The sequence below is a fragment of the Mauremys mutica genome, chromosome 13, assembly GCF_020497125.1.
Source record: "Mauremys mutica isolate MM-2020 ecotype Southern chromosome 13, ASM2049712v1, whole genome shotgun sequence".
Lineage (NCBI taxonomy): Eukaryota > Metazoa > Chordata > Testudines > Geoemydidae > Mauremys > Mauremys mutica.
In genome coordinates this window covers 15,517,980-15,538,734 of record NC_059084.1, presented here as the reverse complement: position 1 = coordinate 15,538,734, position 20,755 = coordinate 15,517,980, and the positions used below count along the sequence as shown (strand labels likewise).

The window sequence follows — 20,755 nt, the reverse complement described above, 5'->3', positions numbered from 1 at the left end:
GATGCCAATGTTGTATCTGAAGGAGCTGCGTGCCAGCAATGGTTCCCACAGATTAGAAGCACTGAGAGGAATTATAAAGCCACATAAAGGTTATGACGATTCCATTTACTCTGTGTCTACTCAGTGATGGCCAGGTACCTAATGAAGTTCCTAGAGCTCCATGCTAGACCCATGGATATCATGGAGTTTAACTATTACCATTAATAGAAGCAGGATAAAATCCTTGGCGTGCGGGAGGACTTGGTTCCAAATAAATGTGTTTGCCACTAGGGAGTGTGTTTACTAAGGGCCCAATTCTGTATCTAATAAAGACAATAGGAGCTTTGCCATTGATTACAAGGGTTGCTGTATTGGACCATTAAGCTAGAGTATAAGGAACAAAATTTTGGTAGTAACAAAGACACTAAAGAAGGCAAATTCCAACAAATTAATACTTGAAAAGTCCTTACTTAAGTCCTTTCTTCAAAGCTTCAAAAATTTTCTTCACCTGCTGTGGTTTTGGATCCCAGATGACAGCCCCTCTCTGCAGGGAGGGATACATTTTGGAGGATTTCACAGACATTTTAGACCTCACTGAATTCCTGCTGAGAGACTTTCTGTAAGGAAGTGGGGGGAAGAAAAAAAATCAGCACCATCTCAGAGCTGGAAGAAAGTCTCACACATATAGCTACTACAGTCCTAGTTACAGAGCTGCTCCTGCAAACCTTTACTCAAAGGAGAAGTTGCATTGAAAACAGTGGGACTACATAAGTGAGTAAGGGAAGCAGGATCAGGATCTGTATTAGATCCATAACAGAGAGTGGTTCAGTGTTGGTCTTTAACCCATCAAAGCCAAGAAATGGCTACAGCTCATTGGGACAAGAGGCTAAAGGAAGATAGAGAATATTAGGTTATGAGTGTTAATTTAGAATTTCCTGGTTTCAAGGGAGACCACAAGGAGTCAAGTACCTCTCTTCTGTTGTTAATTACACACACACACACAATTCCCATTATTTGGGGGAACCAGAAATAGATTTTTTATGTACTACCAATTCACAGACTGCTGTTCACAAGGATTAATTACTGAGTGTTGATCAAGATAGCTTATACCTTGATCCTGCAAACACATTCATACAGGGTAGGTGTGTAGAACTGGGATCCAGTTATCATCTCTGTTTGTAAAATGGAGGAACTAAGGCAGAGAGTTTGTGGGTTACTCAAGGTCAGGAAAGAAGTTGGGATCAGAGTCAGGATTAGATCTTGTGAAACTTGGAGAACAGCAGTGCCCTGATCCCCTGACAAATGGTCCACTCTCATCAACTAAAGGGATCATATACACGATTAAAAGTACATTAACAGACCAGATCAGTTCTGGGCTATTAGGCAGTCTAGCAAAGATACGTTATAAAAAGACTTCAGAAATAGCTACTGCTTGGCTGCTCTCAATACCTCTTTAAATATTCACTCATTTCTATTTTGTGTCTGAAACATGCCAGAAGTCTATGAGGCCCAGATTATAAACTAGTGTTGGTTTTAAATCAAGGGTTTTTTCCCTAACCCAACCTGGCTTTCTATGACAGGCACATTACATCTTTTTAAAGCAGTTTAAAATCAAATCCCACTTAGCTCAGAAATCCCATAAAAAGTCATTATATAAAGGGCCTGCTGTGCAAATATGAAGAACAATAGACCCTGTAGTCTTTAGTCATATACCTGTGATGGGTAAGCAGAGCCCAGAATAGGCTTTGAAATCACTGCTAACACTTGTCTCCTGTTGATAGATTCCTGGCTGGTTTACCTCCCTCTTTATAGGCTCATAAACCCTGATTATTTGTAGCTGGTTTGATTAATTCCCCCTTCTATTTGCTTTTAACTCCCTCCTTTAAACCAAGCCTTTATTTGACAAAGTTAATCTAGAGAAATTCCCCACTCCTGACATCTATTCAGATTGTGTCATTGGGTTGGGCTGAGTTGAGGCTCCCTCAGCTTTTGAGTGCTGAGTAAGTCCTGGATTGGACACACCTGGGGAAATGACAAAAATCGGAATTCTGGAGGTGGCCTATGAATTATACAGTGGGCCACCATAAAGAAGGTGCATGAAACTTAAGGTGGGAGGAAGGATGGTCTGGGGATTGGTTCTAGCTGTGTTACAGGCTTGCTCTATGACTCTTGGATAGGTCCTTCAGTTAGATGCCTATATAATTTCAAGGAGCTGGGCTTTCTGTGTCTTAATTTCCCCATTTTACAGTTGGGAATAACAATATTTATCTCCCTTGCAGGGTGTTGGGAAGGTAAGTTAATTAATGTGCCTAAAGCATTTTGAGAGCTTCAGATGGAAGCTGCTGTAGAAATGCAAAGTATGGTCAGTGTATGCTCAGAAGGGAGTCTGCCTGTGATCTGCTACTGTGTCATTCTAAAGTGCTGGTGTGAGAGATTGTGAAGGGAAAGGCAATGAGTAAATACATTCACTTTGCTGGGGAAAGTCCTTTGGTGTTTCAACTAGCAATGTCTTGCCCTTAACACTTTCCTAAATGGCTGAGTTCTCATCCCTGAGCAAAACTTTCCTCTATCGAAAGGGTTAAAAGGCAATGGGATTTTGCAAATAGGAAAAAAATGCATAAAGGCTGATTGTTTAGAAATGCTTTACAGCTGAAAGTAACAGAGTAATCTTAGGGGAAATCTAAACTTGCTTATTTGGAGTTTTCTTTGCCTGCTGGAGGTGATTTGGTTATAGAAACAGCTGTTCAACTCTTTTCCTGCTAGACTCCTTCCCTGTAAGAACTCCCACTATGTATGTCAAGCTCAAATCCGTTTATGTAATTTACTGTCTGTGTTTTTCTCGACAGTTTAGTTATCAGTGACTTTAGACATCTGACTTATGCTAGGACTATTATTATTCAGGTTCCATAATGAATTTCATGAATTCATGTGCAAAGACTTCCGGAGTAGGTTACCAACCTGTGTCAGGTTCTCATTTCAACTCACAATTTTATAAATGCTGTGCTTGGTGACAAGGTTAATTAGTTTGTTCAGTGCTTTGAAAATACAAAGAACTGTATAAGAAGTGCCAGGTGCTTGACTGAGATACAAGCAGTTACTCATGTATTGCTTTAAGAAGTGGAATACTTTTAGTGACATTTTTCAGCACTTCTATATGATTCAGATCAGTTCCCTTTGGTATTTTTCTAGCATATGTTGACAGCCAGAGCTGCTGCTGATCATCCATTTATATAGCATTATTATCCTAAAAAACATTTAACAGATTATATAGGAATCACTTAAATCAGCATAGAAACACAAGCCACTCTTGGGTGGAAGTGGCAGCTATTTAACACTATCTACCAATGTTACACAATACTTTAGAACAAGCAGGAAGGAAGACTACTGGGCCATGCTGCTGACAAGGTCCTGGGACTGAGAGAACTGGGTTCTAGTCCCAGTTGTGTCACTAAACTGCTGTGTGACATTCGGGCAGTTCCCTTGATTTTCTCTGTGCCTCTGCACACCCTTTGTCTGTCTTGTCTATTTCAGCTGCAAGAGACCTTCTCTGTCCCTATTATAATGGCATCCTGATCTCATCTGGGGCCTCTAGATACCATTTAATAAAAATAACTGCAGGAGGAATGTAGGTGCGCTGAATGTAATTACCTAGAGCTAACACCCCTGTTCTACTGAAAAGTGCCATTTTGAGATTTTTAAGGACTATAAGGAGTCAGGAAGTTTTACGTCTTCTCTCATAGATGGCATTGGCACAAGCATGCTAGTTACTACCACGCTGCTGGGAGAGGGTTGTTGCTTCGGTACAAACTCAAAGCTTCAATAGGGGGGTTCTTCCCTCTAACACCAATGCTTGCAGCACTCAGTGTTCTCTTTGGGATCCCATCCAAACATGGATCTGTCACAACCCTGCTTCTTGTGTGAGATGTGAGCAGTTCCCTTTTAATTCCCATGCATGTCCTTTAAATCAGTATCTAGTGGCAAGTTTGCAAAATAGATTTTGCAGGTATTTCTGGGTAAGTACAGTTTTGCCCTCAACATGCCAGGGAAAATCAGATGTGCTCTTCCTGGCAGATGGAAGAATGATCCATACAGTCTGACCTGCTTTTGACTCTGCAGAAACATTGGGTGACAATGATAACAATCAATAGTATGTTAGATGCATCTTCCATCCCAAAGCAGTTTGTAGCCTAAAACTGATATGCAAACTATAAGCAAAGGTTGCTTCATCCACTGCTGAAGTGCAGCCATCTCTAGAGCATGGTGAAGTAGATGTTTAACAGTGCACAACAGTACTCATCCATTTAGGACAAAAAAAGTAAGGCACACCTTATGCAGGGAGGATTTAGGTTGGCAAGAAATGTTGACCTGTGTCTAATATCTGACTGCTCAGGGTGCATGTATTTGTTTTCACTTTTTATTCTACTTACGCTAACTTTCTGCTTTGCACCGTGCTGAATCCAGCAAAGGAACAGCTCCTGCTGATTCCACCTCCATCACTGGGAGAGACAAATGTCAATTTCACTGACATGATAACCAGTCAGGAAGTCTGTGGCCTTCTGAAACAAACAGGAAAACAGATGAGTCTAAACCTGCTTGGCAGTTCAGGTTGAGCCAGTGCTGCACTGCAGGGAGGAGAAACCACTGAGTAATACAGCAGGCACTAGAGTTGCTAGAAGAAAAGATCTGTCTGCTGAACACATTTTCTCTGTCACACTATAATTAATAAACAACGGCGTCATCTGAAACACACTCATGCCCTCAGGTATTTGCTGATCTGTTTAGCAAACTCTAGACCTCATCCTATAAGATGCCAAGCACCCTCAACTGCTGCAGAAGCCAATGGGGCTGGAGGGCTCCCAGTACCTCATGCAGTACTTCCTACAATTTGCAACAGCCCTACTGTCGAAGACGGAGGTTGATGCAACCCATGTACTCCCAAGTCATTCTGGGATACCAGAACAGTACTCGGGCTCCAGCCCTGCAATCAGGGACATGAAAACAGGGCCCTGCATCCATACAGAGCCCCCCAGAAGTCAATGGGGCACCACATGGATGAAGTGTGCGTACACACACTAGCGTGGATCTAATGGCAGGATCGGAGCCCTCATTTGTGGTGCTCGAGCCCACAGCAGAACCTCTTCTTCCATCAGTAAAACTCAGGCTCGTTCTCCCCTTCTGGCGAGTTTAATTTCCCTGGGATCCCTCACTTCTGTTTCCCATCAGTCATACTCTTTTGTTTCCTGGAGAATTATGTTCTCCACTGTATATGTATAGAATTCATACTGTAATACAAGTAACAGACACATCCACAAAACAGCTGTAGAAAATCATCCTAGGCAGTTAATATACAGAAGAATTCCCCTCCCGCCCCCCACAGGCTGGTATAATGTAAACACCAGAGCTAGCAGCTTTGCTTTCTTTTTTTAATGGGGCCATGAAGAGGGCCAAACCCTGACATCTTCTCTCCATTCTTACTCTCGCAAAACTCCCATTGAGGTCAGTGGGGAATTTTTGCTTGAGTAAAATGTGAGAGCCAGAGCATCCCCTTCTGCAGAAATATCCGCGGGAGAGGAGAATGCCACAAGGATGTCCTCATGGAATTGTGACCAAATTACTCCATGGGGGAGAGGTATGTGCCTTGCACTGTGGAATGAGTTCTAGAGCCAAGATCCCTGGAGCTCAGTGTGCCTCTGCTCTGGCTCTCGCCTCAGTAGCATGGCTTCAATTAATAGCACAGCAGTCTTGGAGTCCAGAGAGCATTGTTCTATTCTTGGCTCTTCCCAGTGACTTGCTATGCAAATACAGGCATGGTACCCAACCTCCCTGTACCTCAATTTCCCAATGGATGAGGAGGAGGATATTTCTCCTCCTATGTAAAGCACTTGCGCTTCCCAGGAGGGATGAGAGATTTTGAACGTATCTCCTGAATTCTAGGCTAAACTAAGGGCCTTCCCAGTATAAGGCCTCTAAGTATTATTATCTGCAGCAATAGTAACTATATCAATAGGTCACATAACCATGCCCATGTATATTTTTTTCATCTGATCGTTTGAACGTGAATGAGAAGTGACCGTTTTACCTGCAGCTTTTCAGCTAATTGTTGCCTGTACTACCTGAGTTCTAACTTCTAGATCCCTGCACGTTTCACTGGCTTGTCCAGGCTTTGGGGAGTTCACGAGTGAGCCAATGGAAAGCAGTTGAAAGGTGTTAGAGCAAGATCCAACAGTCAGGCTGTGGGGCCAAAAAACATCTACTTTGCAACAGCCACTCAAGACAAAAGGGCCTGGGCACGAAGTATCTTTTCTCTTAGTACATTTAGCTCCACAAGATCTCAAAGGGTCTGATGCAACTCCTAGTGAAGTCAATGGAGACCCTCCTATGTGGCCCTGTAAGGTGTGCCCCAATCACAATTTAATCAGACAGCATGGGGCTTTTGGTTTCTTTGGCTGTGCGGGGGTGTCTGGTGGCCATCGCTGTGTTTAAGGTTACATTACAGCTTTCATTCTTGCCTGCAGTTTTCAGAAGTTCATAACTCTGTGACCAATCATCCCATTATCGTGATCACTGGGCTGAAATAAACATGCAACTTACTGAAAAATGTCATTGCCTAACAAGTCATTAGAGAAAGAAACAAAAGGAATGGCTTTGTGGTTATTGCCTGCATACCCCATGAAAGCTGGACTGGAATCCTGGGTCCAGTCTTCCACCCCTTGGGGTTGGGAGTCTGACAGTGGGGTGGAGGAGTATGGAGGAGAACCTTGCCTTATTTACTCCTCAAGTCGGTGTGGTAATGGACATTGAAGAGCTCTTAAAGGGAGATTCGCAGACTTTGAGGGAAGGGATAATACACCACAGACAAAAGGAGGGAGGCTTGTGGGGGTTGGAAGATTGTGAGAGGCCCCGTGCAGGAAGGACTTGCAGGTCTGAGCCCCAAGTTCAAAGGGCTAGGACGTGTGAGACTTACAGATCCCAAAATCACACTTGATGCTGTAACTAAACTACTCTCCAAAAAACCTTGGGCCTGATTTTCTTCTCATTTATACTGGTGTAAATCAGGTGACACTATTGAACTCCAAGGAGTTACACTCGTGCAAAGTGGATATAAATGAGAGGAGAACCAGGCCTTGTGACTGTCATAATCAGCCCTGAACTTATTTAAACTCACGCGGGCTCAGTTCTCAACTGGATTGAGTATGTCCCTTTAGTTACAACATTTAGGGTTATGTTTCAAAGAAATTCACTGGCAGGATTTGCACGAACAGAAGCTTTTCTCATCAGAATAAAAGGGAACTGAAATAACTTCAGAGAAAACATCATGGGGGGGGCGGTATCTTTATTTACTTTGAAATAACTGTGATAAAGTCAAATCATCTCATGGTACAAAAAACATTTACATATCTTTGGTGGTGACTCATAGCTCAGTTCACACTTCTGACTACAAGGTCTTAAGTAGGATATCATGGTAGCATCTTTTTTTAGCAGGGAGGATTTATAAGCACAGTTCTCTAGAGAGAGGCTCACAGAGTTTTGCAAGCCAGTGTGTCTATATCAGGGGTAGGCAACCTATGGCACGGGTGCTGAAGGCGGCACGCGAGCTGATTTTCAGTGGCACTCACACTGCCCAGGTCCTGACCACCAGTCCAGGGGGCTCTGCATTTTAATTTAATTTTAAATGAAGCTTCTTAAACATTTTAAAAGCCTTATTTACTTTACATACAACAATAGTTTAATTATATATTATAGACTTATAGAAAGAGACCTTCTAAAACGTTAAAATGTATTACTGGCACGCGAAACCTTAAATTAGAGTGAATAAATGAAGATTCGGCACACCACTTCTGAAAGGTTGCCAACCCCTGGTCTATATAAAAGTGCTGAACTGCATTACAACTGCTCCTGGGGAAAAAAAGCACCTGGCCATATCTCAAGCCAGTTCTTCCCTCAGGTTAGGAGTGACTCAGACAAGGACCTCCAGCAAAACTTAGTTGAAAATCAATCTCAGAAGTTTACTAACCTGGTAATCTCCTCTGGGTGGGTCCGGGTCTTCAAATCTCAAAATTTTGGGAGTTAACCCTTGGGGTCAGACTCAGAGGTACTTTCCCAATCCCAGAAGTCCCAGAAAGCGTAAAATATGATGATAGTGGCTGACTGGGGCCCAGCACATGTAAAATACCAGACATCAGAGCGAATGTAAGGAGCAGGCTTCTGGGCGATGGAATTGTTAGGGGCAGTAGAAGGGTTGAGCTGAGAGGGAAAAAGGACAGGGACTGAGAGTCAGTATCCACATTTTGATGGGGCTTAAGCAAATCTCCCAAACCATCAGAGATTAACTCAGTCAAATGTTAAGTGTCTGATTTTGCTGGATTGAGATTCTAATTCCCTCAAAATAAATTTTGTATTTTTTTATGTCAGGGAATAAACTAATTTGTCCCAACTTTAACAACTTGCAATGCCACAAAGACACTTTAATACTGTGCTGCACCGTTCCCATATAACCAGGCTATAGGGCCAACAATTCAACTATACTCGGCAATAGGTACTAAAAGTCAGCTCAGGTTGCCTGCCATACTCAGAATCTGTTAGTATTAGGATATTCCTAAAGCCAAACTACCCTCATCCCCCGCAAACAAAAACCTGGTTTCTGTTTGTGTTTATGCCTAAACTTTTCCAACCCTAGTCACATACTTGCTTGTTTCTGGGCACAACAGTTTCAACAATTTTATGAGGAAAATATGACTCATTGACTTCTTGCAAATATTTCTGCTGATGTTTTGTCCTTTTAAACTAGTAGTTATGGTTTTTTAAATGTCTCCAAGAAATTTATTATCGCTAGAGAAGGCATTAGAGCCTCTATAAAATAGTAAAACATCCCATTTCTATTAATTAAAACAAACACACTTGCTTCCATTTAGTGTATGTCTGAAAATAACTGTACTTGAATTTTGCTTCCTGCAATAAATGGTGGATACATATATTAGTACTTAGATCTCCCCTGATCTATTTGTACCAACATATCAGATGGCTACTCATATAATTAATAAATATTTGCACCCACAGTTCATTGCATGCAGCAAAATGTGGGCTCAGTTATCTACTGCTACTATCCTATCCACAAAAATGGAGGCCCAGTTGAGCTCAGGATGAATACAGGCCTTAAGTCTGAATATCATCTCAGATCCCTAACAGGTATAGATTGAGAAAATTCTGTACCATCCTTCCATAATGCTGTAACATGAGACACAAGTGACTGAGCAGAGGATGTGTTATGTCACTGGTCTACTTTGTCTTTTACTTTGGATGTTGACTTTGTTAGACACATAGTACCCAAAAAACATTTTTATTTTTTTATTTTTTGGTCCTACATAGATTACTCTAAATTTGTCATATACTGCTTGATGCTTACTTTCCCCTCTCTTTATTTTGATTACTATTATTATTTATTTATTATTTCTGATAAATAATTTTGCTTTAGCTGCATAGTACTGGCATTGACTGGGTAGGATACACAAGGTGCTCCCTTTCTTCAGGGTTGTGAAAAACAAAGGGAGTTATTGTATTTTGTCTTATCACAATTTAATCCTTTTATGCAGTAGCCTCAAGTGTACCCAGCACTTTACATAAGGAACTATGGCCCTGACTCTGAAATCGGATCCACGTATGCCAACCCCTGTGCACATTTGGAGCTTTGTGGCTGTCTATGGAGCTTCACATGAATCTGCCTACAGTACATGGATCAGTCTGCAGGGCTTATGCCTGCTGCATGGTGGCCAGACAAACTGTGCTGGCGGGAATGGTTTCTACACCATCTTTAACCAAACTGAATCTCCACTGTAGATGGAACCAAAACTAAGTAAAGAGAATGAATTACCTTCTGAAAATATCTAGTGTACACCTAGAAAAGGTTTGCCGATATAGCTAGCTACACTGGCAAATCCACCTACTGGAGGTGCAGTTTTACTGGCAAAAATGTGGTTTTGCTGGTATAGCTTTATTCCAGTTCTCAGAATGAAATAAGCTATACCAGCAAAAGGTTTTTTTGGTTTTTGTTTTGTTTTTTTTGTGCCCCATCCTCTTGCTCCCAAATAACTGCATGTACACTAAAGCTTTCACTAGTATAAAAATGCCATTAAAAACCACACCCCTGTCCGATATTATTCGACTGTCAAAAGTTTCTAGTATAGACCTGGCCTACATCTCATTTTGCAAACAGTGCTTCGTTTTGCTCTAATCACATTCATATGATCAAAGATTGTTTTCTCCCTCTAATTGAAAAACTTGGGAGCAATGGACTTCAGCACAGTTTGTAGAGAGACTACAGGCCTGATCCTGCACCACTGAGTTTAAGGGGAGCTCTGCCATTGACTTCATTGGGTGCAGATAAGGTGCTAAATACACATTCCTAGATTTAGGGCCCAGTCTTGCAGTTCTGGGACTCGTGAATAGCCTCACCTAAATCCCCATGTCTATTGATGTATGACAGCTTCAGAACTCGGCCATTAGTTATTTTGAAGATATATAAAAAGCAAGCAAACTAAACAAAGAACTAAGGCTCCATTTTACGTACAACATAGTGTTAAATTCACTGGGAAAGTACACGGTATATGTAATCTCTGCTCTCAGGCATTCTTTAGAGAGACCACTGACCTCAGTAGCAATGTCTCCTTCACTAGATACTTTACTGGATAAACATTCCAAATTTATGATTAAAAAACTTAACTTTTCAACTTTCCTTTTAGATTATTACCCAGTCATGGCAATAAAATTGTTAATGTCCGAACTAAAGAACCTTTCTCTAGTTATTTTTCTAGAGCTGGAAAGGCCATTTTAAGTCCTGGAATGGGAACATCATCATTTTAATCCTTTCTCATAGGGCTATTTTCACACAGCATTATGTATACTGCATCCAAATGGACTCCCTTTCCTCAAATGTATACTTGCACTTGGAAACTTACAGAAATAAGGAAGTGCAGAAGGTCACATGCCATTCAGCCTTAGTCCAGAAGGTCTAATTGATAGACATCATTATTTTGGCACTGAAGCTTGTTGTCTCAGACTGGCAAGCAAAGCATGAACCCAGGTTTCCAAGAAGGCTGGAGATAAGCCATCCTTATGACTTCCACAAAGAGCTTGTAAAATGTACAGTTTTTAATTATTGTTTTTGGATATAACTGCTGGAGCCAATGGGAGCAGAGTTAGCACAACCCTGAGAGCTTTAGAAAATCCCACCCCCAATCCATTCAAAGTTTTGCATCTTGCCTCTAACATGTTGAGGATCAAATTCTGCTTTTTCCCCTCTGCACCTTCTCCACCCCACACTCCTCAGGAGCGTAATGCGACATGGGCAGCCGGACTGGCGCAGTCTGCTGTGCAGGATGTGGGGAGCCTGTCACAGAGCTGTGCTTGGCAGCAACTTTGCATGACCAAGCTAAAGCTGGTTGGAGAAAGAAGGTATCCAGTGGCTCTGTGACTACACAGATTCACAAGCCAACCACCCCTTCATGCCCTGAGGCTGAGTAGTGGATACAGGGCAATTCTGCTACAGATCCACAGCCTGTAAGGGGGAAGATTTTGTTTTTACATCCATACCCACACACCTGCTGCTGTGGAACTCCCTGTCCCATGACAGTTTCACTGAGGCCCTAACAGTCTTCTAGGTACAGGGTAACATTTTCAATAGTGCCTAGGAGGCATAGAAGCCTAAGTCCCTTTTTCAAAAGTGAGTTAGGTCTGTAGAAGCCCAAGTGTCATTGAAAGTCAGAATGACTTAGACTCCTAAGTGCCTAAATCATATTGACTTTAAGTTGGGCCCCTAAGGGCCTATTTCATTTTGGCAAATGGGACTTGGGAAGCTTTGAGAATATTATCCATAAAATATATTTAACCCTTAAATATCTATTTTAAAACCAAATATCTGAAATCACTTTCCCCTTTATACCTCTCACTCAGGCATATTTAAGAACAGGTTAGACTGGTTTATCATGCATCTTATCCCCACCCACATTGCCTAGCTTCAGACATTAAACCCAGCTCTGAGGCCACAGCAGATGGGGCCTCGCACAACTTCCGAGAGCCAAATTCAGTACTCTGTGTTTGTCCTGCACCAGTGCATAGCATCACAACCAGCCCCCTCAGACATCTATCCCTGGGCTGCATATGGCATCTGTGAAATAACCAGCTATTGCAGGGAAAAAGCACAACCATGATCTCAGGCCCGGCCTCTCAAGTACAACATGACCCACTTTTCAAATAACGTATTCAAAATGCCATTGCATTTCTAACTGGCTTCAGTCTAAGCACATAAAGCCAAATTCTGCTGCCTGTGACACTGGTGTGAATCCAGAGTCAGTGGAATTACTCCAGATTTACGCTGCATTCCCCGACAGCAGGATTTGACCCATATTTGAACAATGATCTGGAAATTATTTTTCAGGAGTGGGGGGTGTAGCTGTTAGTTTTGAGGTTCACTTTGACTCTCCCCCTAGTGGCAGGATATTAGATGGTTGAAGGAGAAAAGAGAAGTTACAGGCCGCATGCTAGTTGTAAAGCTCCCACTTCTTCCAGCCAGACTGTTCGCCAGAATCAGGACAGGCAGTAAATCCCACTGTTATTTTTAAAATGCTTCTGGACTATTATGGCAAGAATCGGTTTGGATTTAACCACAAGCCTTGTGCAGTTTAGTTCCCTCCCCGATATGTGGCATACTCATGTGGCACGCTCATTCGTCCACATGTTGAGTTGCTTCCTGCAGTATGTGGGGTGGCTTCATGCCCGCCTGTATCAGGGCTCTGCCCGTGGCACTGAGGTGTCACTGTGAGGCTGCTCTAGCGCCATTCCTTGAGTTTTGCTTTCTTCCCCAGGGAAAGGCAGGGAACAATCCATCCATTACCAGCTGATTTACGAGCGCAGATCCCGCTGCTTGCTCCTCTGGTTTCAATTTCAAGCTTGATGACAAACTTTAAAGCCTGAACCAGGGATTCTGGAATGCACCAGGCTCTACACGCTAGCCTGACTCATAGCTTGTTCTGCTTTGGCAGAAGCTGAGACTGCAGTTAGATGGATTCTAATGAATACTTAAAAAAAAAATCCTACCAAGAGAATAAGCAGATGGTGTTGAGAAAGTGAACTATTTACAAGCAACGAACAGCCCTTTCTAGTTCTGATAAGAAAAGTCTGCCTAGCACTGATGCACCAAATTCTACAGCCACTGCCACAGATAAGCTTCCCTTTGTCAGCTGGGAAATCCTGTAGCACACTTCTCCTTTCCTCCCACCCCGCACCCAAGCCTGTACAAATGTAATACACCGGCTAAGTGCATGTGATTATGTCTCCCTCTAGTGGCTGGTCCCAGAGACTAAAACAGCCTGCTACTTACTCAGAGCTAAACTTCCCCTGTCGCTCTACTATGAAAGCCCTGGAGCTTTAGGGCTCAGACTCTCCTGTTTCTTTTTAACTCCTGCTGGAAACCATGGTGATGTAATGTCCCATGGGCACCTACATACATGTGCATGCACACTGCAGCCAAAGTGGATAGGGATGCCTAAGCAGTAATGAAGTCTGATGTTCAGCAGCATGAGGTGCCTTTAAATATCTCCAAGAGGCCAGCTCTGCAAATCACAGTGTATGGGAATTTCTACCAGGGCAGACTTCTGGCAATATAAGAAGGAGCTATTATACTTCTCATTTAGTCTTGTCATTATGAAACTAGCCTCCCTCGCTAAGGACTCGGGTCCAGATTTTTAAAGCTATTTAGGTGTTGTTGCGCTAATGCCTAACTGATTTAGAAGCCTACATCTCATTTTCAAAAGTAATGCAGGCACTTTGGAGTCTAAATCTCATCAATAGTCAATGGGATTTTGGTTTCCTTTTGCCATTGAGATTTAGGCTCCTAAATCAGTTAGGCATTGCAATGATGAGCACAGCAAGGCCTAAGTACCTTTTAAAAATCTGGATCTTAGCCATTATGCCAGCCACATGACCCAGGCTTTAATCCCTCAAGTACCCCAGGACACTTGATGTGATGGGCAACTAGTAGGGCCATGGGAGATGTGGGATGTACAGTACATTCTGCCATTCCACTCTTGCTCCCTAGAAAATAATGAGTCTGATTAAACAGGGTTAGTCTCCAGAAGCACATGGCAGATAGAGAACATCAGGTCACTGGGAATGGAGTTACTCTATAACTTCTCTTTGTTGACATCTAAAGCTAAATTATTTCCATAAGGCACAATCCAGTGAAGTGCTGAGTGGTGATGGAGTTACACAAAAGAGGTAAACATCTTCACAAGTGATTTTTGGGTGCCCAACTTGAGGCACCTTAAAGAGGGCTGATTTTCAGCAAGTGTTGAAAACCCACCCTCTGCAAGTTAGGTCCATGTCAAGTTGGGCACCCAGAAGCCAACGGTCCCCCAAATCATTAGTTGTTTTTGGAAATTTTGCTGGGGACAAATTTGGCCCAATCTCTCTTAAGATAAACAGGCAAGGCTTGAAAAGTTATGATTTCTAATGAATTAGGAGTGAAAAGGTCTAGTCATTGCTGTTGCAGTACTAATCTCTGCCATTATGTTCTGCGTAACCTGTTTTCTCTGCTGACACACAAAGGCTTCCCAGCTGTGGTACCTTCCTTACAGGGGACAATAAGGATCTCTGCCAATACAAGGGTGTGTGTGTGTGTGTTTTGCCCTTTCATTTATATCACACCAAAGCACTGTTCCTATCCAATCTTGGCACACAAGCTTCTGCCATTTGTAGCCCATAATATCTTACGCTGTTACTCCCTGATTTTATTTGGTTTGGTTTTTAATGAGATGAAGTTTGCAAATGCCCCACTCCAGCTCTTATAAACCATTGGTCTTAAATGGGCAGATGTAGAGATTTTGCAGAAAAAACCCAGTCAGTAACCACACAGCTCTACTTAGAAACAGATGTTTTACCCCCTCTAAGCTGAACTAATAAGGCAGAAGTTTGGAAAGAACATGCCAGATTCAGTAAAAGTTCTGTCCAGAGAGCCACACAAGCATGGTGCCGCCAGACTAGGTGGCATATCCCCAGCTTGTGCAAACTGTTACAGTTCTATTGACTTCAATGATCTGCCCCTTTGAGTCCTAGATCACATCTAAACTAGACTGCAGGCTCAGCCACAGTGAACTAAATGCTATTTGCCTAATTTACAAATGTATCCTATTGGCATATTTAATGTAAATAAGGGAATCAAGGCTTGGTCTTGTATGGAGAATATCACTTCAGTAAGCCAGATCCTCAGCTGATGTAAACTGGCATAGCCTTATTGAAGTTAATAGAGCTATACTGATTTATACCAGGTGAGGATCTGGCCCTGCATCTGGTTTGCATTTAGCAGGCAAAACAAGGACTCTAAAGCCTATTTTTCAAAGCAGATCATCTAGGGTCAGATGCAACTAAAACTCTGACTGGCTATAGAAATTTGGCCAAACGTAAAATTCTTTAAACTACTTGTGTGTGTAAGTGGGGGGAATGGTCCCGCTATTGTGGGGAACTTTCCTGGCTTCTGCACTACCCTGGTGAAATAGGCTAGCGGAAGGATCTGAGTCCTCGCTCCCACTTCCTTTACCCAGAGGACTCCCCTTCCCCTCTCCTGTCTGGCAGAGTCCTTGTAACCCCCAACAAGGCTGGGACCAGGATTCCTGGGGGGCTCGATCCCCAACCTTGCAGTGGTCACCTAGGTCAGGGGCTAGGGTGTCCCCACTCTGGGGTACTCTCTCTGCACTGGATGCTTTCCTGACCCACTGATCATTGCATACGATTTAAAGCAATACAGTTTATTTAATTAACAATTAGTTTAAAAAGGGATAAGGAAAAATGGGAAAGGTTAAAGGAAACACATCATCCCGCTCTGTGGCAGGGAACATCACAAACAGTGTCTCTGGAATGTCAGGGCAGCTCAGTCTGTTTCTTGTAGGTCCCAGGCTCTGGCTGTGCTGCAGGGATGCTGCAGGTTGGACACTTGCTCTGGCGGTGGCCACATGCTCTCAGGCTCTAGGTGGCAGGACCCTGTCAGGGTTACGATCCCCCTCCAAGTCTGGCCTGCAGAGCCTCTTGGCTGAGGCGTCTCCCTGTGCTGGGCCCAGTGCCCAGGGTCCCCATCGCTCTCCCCAGCTGCTCACCATACCCAGCTCCGGGCTGCTCCAGCCCCAGCTCCACTCTGCCTCAGCACGGCTGCTGCTGCTGCTCTGCCTCCAGCTCCCTGGGCTGCATCTCTGGCCCCTCTGGCTCTGGTTGCTGCAGCTCTGCTCCCAGGGCAGGTCTGCTCTGCAGGCTGCTTCTGTGACTCTGCTCCCAGCTCTGACCTGCTCCCTGGGCTGCTTTTCTGGCCCCTCTGGCTCTGGTTGCTGCAGCTCTGCTCCCAGGGCAGGTCTGCTCTGGGCTGTGCTCTGGCTTTGGGGCTGCAGCTCTGCTCCCAGCAGCTTAGCTTGGGCCCCTGCTCTCTCCTTAGCTTGGCCCCACTCTGTCTGACCCAGGCAATTCCAGCTCAAACGGACCCGTCCCCCCTCCGGCCTCCTGACTCCTTGATTAGCCTGCCCACCCTGTCAATCAGGCTGACCTGGAGTGTTGGCCTCTCCCCATTGCCCCTGCGGACCGTCAGTCTCGGGGGCCTGATTTCCCATCGACCCTTCCCCTTTTAGTACTGGGAGCTAGCCAACCAAAACACCCCCACTGAATGTTAGTAAAGGGATAACAGTCCCCTTACATGCGCGTCAGTTGGGTCTTAAAATATAAAGTATTTTCTGCTTTTAATATAGCAACAGGTAAGGTCTCCAGGATCGCTACCAGTCTGCCCAATTTTGCTCCCATCACAGTCACTGGGAGCTCTGCCATAACTTCAGTGGAAGATCTCTGTAATCATAATTTGGCTTGCACACTGGAAAAATGCATTAGTTATGGGCTTTTATAGAAAAGATGCATCACCATTTTCCCTCAGATTCATAGTTTAGAGCCTGCCTAAAATCCATCCGGGATCTGCCTTTATAAATTTCTTATTGACCTGTTCACTAATACTACAGACCGGGACTGACTTTGACAAGAAATACTGCCTGCTCCATTAGAATGTAACAGCAGCAAGAGAGAGATACAGCTTTGTGAGGGTGAAGGGGAAGGCGGATGGGAAGGGAACAGAGTCTAGCACAATGGGGCCCTGGTTTTGGATTGGGGCATCTAGGAGCTACCATAATATAAATGATTAATAATGAAAATAAACATTGGTTGGCTCAGACCCTTTTTCTGCTCCTTACCCAAGAGCGTATTTTTGTGATGGATGTAGCCAAACAAGGCCCACTTGAAAGAATGCTTAATTGCAAACAATCCACACTAAATGAAATACAATGAATTATATCTTAAAGGTTATACAATAACTCCTCACTTAACGTTGTAGTTCTGTTCCTGAAAAATGCGACTTTAAGTGAAATGATGTTATGTGAATCCAATTTCCCCATAAGAATTAATCTAAATGGGGGGGGGGGTTAAGTTCCAGGGAAAACATTTTTTTGCCATACGGTACAGTACAATAGTTGGGAGGTGCCCCCTCCTTACCCCACACAGGCACAGCCCACTGGCACTGGAGACAATGAGGCAGGCAAGGAGGCTGAAGGTGCTGTAGGCTAGGAGAAGCACATTGCACAGCAGAAGCGGCAGCTTCTCCTATTCTGCAAGCACCAGGGGCAGGGGGCTCAAACCTCAGCCCGCCCATGCCACCTCTTCCCCCAAGCCCCCACCCTTAACCTGCCTCTTCTTCCCCCCCTTCTCCCCCTTTACTCCGCATGTCATGTCTTCCTCCCCCCTCCCTCCTCTGCCTCCTGCCCGCAGCAATCAGCTGGCTTGCAGCATTCAGGAGGCAGGAGCGAGGACAGGGCACGCAGGCTCCCCCTCCCTCCCGAACACAGCAAGCCAGCTGATTGCCATGGGCAGGAGGCAGGGGAGGGAGGGGGAGGTGCGCCACATCCTCACTCCTCCCCCATCCCTCCTGCCCGCAGCAATCAGCTGGTTTGCAACATACAGGGGGCAGGAGGGAGGGAGGAGGACCAAGGACTCATCACGCAGGCTCCCCCCTCCCTCCCCTGCCTCCTCCCATGGCAATCAGCTGGCTTGCGGCGTTCGGGAGGCAGGGGAGGGAGGGAGAGCCTGTGTGCTGAGTCCTCGCTCCTCCCCTCTCCCCCCTGAACACCGCTAGCCAGCTGATTGCCGCGGGCAGTAGGCGGGAGGAGGAGGGGAAAGGCGCTGATCTGCGGGGTCTGCTGGCGGCCGGGAGGCGTGGCGGGGGGCATAGGGGAGTTGATGGGGGCTGCCAGCTGTGGACAAAGCAGGCAGCCAAATGACGTTATAGCAAAGCATTGCACAACTTTAAATGGAGCATGTTCTGTAATTGAGCAGGGACATAAGATCGAAACAACGTTAAGCGAGAGGATGTTAAGTGGGGAGTTACTGTACACTTAACAAGATCTTAAAGCATGGTGACTTGAGAAGCAGCTGCTAAAGGATTATCTATCAGGAGGCAAGGAATGGAATTGGGTTTGGCCAGTAGTCAGGTAAAAAGTTATTTTAAAAAATGTGTGTCTGTTTCTTTTTGAAGTAAAGGGACCTGAAAGATTTGTTTTTAATATGTTTTTATTCTGTTCTTTATTTTTAACTAGAAATTCAAGTCTTGTCTAGTCTGTTAGTTCTGGAAGGACATTACAGGCTCTAAAAGAGTAAAATCTGAGCAGTTGTGAGGGGTCAGTCTTTTTATAATTCTTTGCAGGGTTGTTTTGTTTTTGTTAATATCTATTTTACTCAAACATCTGACACACAGTTGGGAGAAAAGATCTCCTTGTGAAAGATTCAATACCCTTTGCATATTCAGGTAAGTGCTGAGAAAAGTTCTACATGCTATTTCTCTGGTTCTCCAAGGAATCCTCTAATAAAAACAAGAAAGACAAGATTTGATGTGCCTGATATTTCCAAGGTTATAAAACAAAACGAAAATAAAACTTTATTAAAAAAACTTTTTGGGACTTCTTTATATATCAAAAAGAAGCAATATAGGGCACAATTTCCCATTAAGAAGCAAAGAAATGGTAACTGACCTCATAAACTATCATTTAAAAAAAATCCTAGTAAACTGGAGAAAGAATTAGTTTTCTTGGGGTCATTAACCACTGTGACAGGAAACTGGACTGGAAGCAAGGAATGGCTATATAGTGCCTCATCAGCCAGCACATACTCTTCTGCTTATCGGTGACTACCAGTGGCAAGGTGACTGCCAGAGATAGAAAGTTCACAGTGGTGTCAGACTCTTCTAATCGTTTTATCAGTATAAATCACCCAAGACCCAATTTAAGAAGAGTCTAACGACAAGAGAGAAGCACAAGTTACAGAGAAGGGAGGAAGGAACATAACTGGTAGTGCTGGACAGAGGTTGCCGGCAAATGGATACAGTGTTTTCAGCAGTGGAACCAGCTAGGATCAAACCACTTAAAACATTTATTTAAAAAGCTGAAACTATTTTTAGTGTACTTTGCACTACTATGGGTAGCATCAGCATACACTATTAAGAGAACATACTTCAAAATGGCCTTGAATTTTGGGCACACAATTGATAGCATCTTTGTCCCCAAGCCCTTCACAATCTATAAACACAATTCTTAACTCCTTTCAGCACTCAAAACTCTCACTGCAACCAACAGTTATTCACAGTATGGTCATTGTTTGACTTTTTAAGAATCCATTCTTAGACCTTGTCTACAGTAGAAAGTTCTGTTTCTTTAACAATACACGTGTAGTTTTGAAAGGTGTCAGAGCCCTGCACATTACAGCTCCTGCTCCCAGTGTTATACGGGTATAAAAGTACCTATATCCATATAGCTCAGGGCATGTCTACACTAGAAACACTATACAAGCACAGCTGAAGTGCTGCAGCTGTGCTGCTGTTGCACTGTAGCATAGACACTACAGCAATGGGAGGAGTGGCTGGAGCACCCACAGCGAAAAATTGGTGGGTGCTCTGCACCCACCGGCAGCTCCCTGCCCTGCCCCCCTGCCCCAGCTTGCCTCCGCTCCACCTCCTCCCCTGAGCATGCCGTGTGCCCACCTTTTCCCCCTAGCTCCCAGGCGCTTGCTGCCATGAAACAGCTGTTTCATGCAGCAAACACTGGGAGGGAGGAGGGAGAGAGAACAGGGCTGCCCAGAGGATTCAGGGGGCCTGGGGCAAAGCAATTTTGGGGACCCCTTCCATAAAAAAAAGTTGCAATACTATAGAATACTATATTCTCATGGGGGCCCCTATGGGGCCCAGGGCCTGGGGCAAATTGCCCCACTTGCCCCCTCCTCTGGGCAGCCCTGAGGGAGAATGCGGTGCACTCGGGAAAGTGGTGGGGCCGGGGCAGGGATTTGGGGAAGGGGTCCAATAGAGGCAGGGAGGGGTTGGAATGGGGGCAGGGCAGGGGCAAGGATGAGGTGGAGTTGGGGCGGGGGAGGAGAGAGCACCCACCAAGCCGGGGAAAGTTGGCACCTATGGTAGTATGTCCACCTCTCCTTGAGAGGTAGTAGCTATGTCAACCGAAAAATTCTTCCATTGAGCTAGCTGGGTCTATAGTGGGGGTTAGGTCAATCTCACTGCATCATACAGGGTGAAAAAATTTTGACAGTCCTGAGAGATGTAGTTAAGTCAATCTCATTTTTAGGTGTAGATCAGGCCTCCAGTCTGATATTAAAGCAATGCAGTTAATCTGGTGCAACTGTGTGTGTGGATGTTCTTACATCGGTTTAAACT

At 44.3% G+C, this 20,755-nt stretch overlaps 1 protein-coding gene across 1 annotated transcript in view; it reads right to left on the bottom strand.

Annotated features, from left to right (window-relative positions):
- RIPOR3 (RIPOR family member 3) overlaps positions 1 to 1,727 on the bottom strand; it is a gene marked incomplete at its 5' end in the record, with an annotated part of 40,974 nt that extends 39,247 nt beyond the window's left edge. Inside the window, 2 exons of the mRNA XM_044985808.1 lie at positions 450 to 596; positions 1,693 to 1,727. Coding sequence (XP_044841743.1) covers positions 450 to 596; positions 1,693 to 1,727 — 182 coding nt within the window. The remainder of the gene's footprint in view (positions 1 to 449; positions 597 to 1,692) is intronic.
- Positions 1,728 to 20,755: the final 19,028 nt, after the last annotated feature.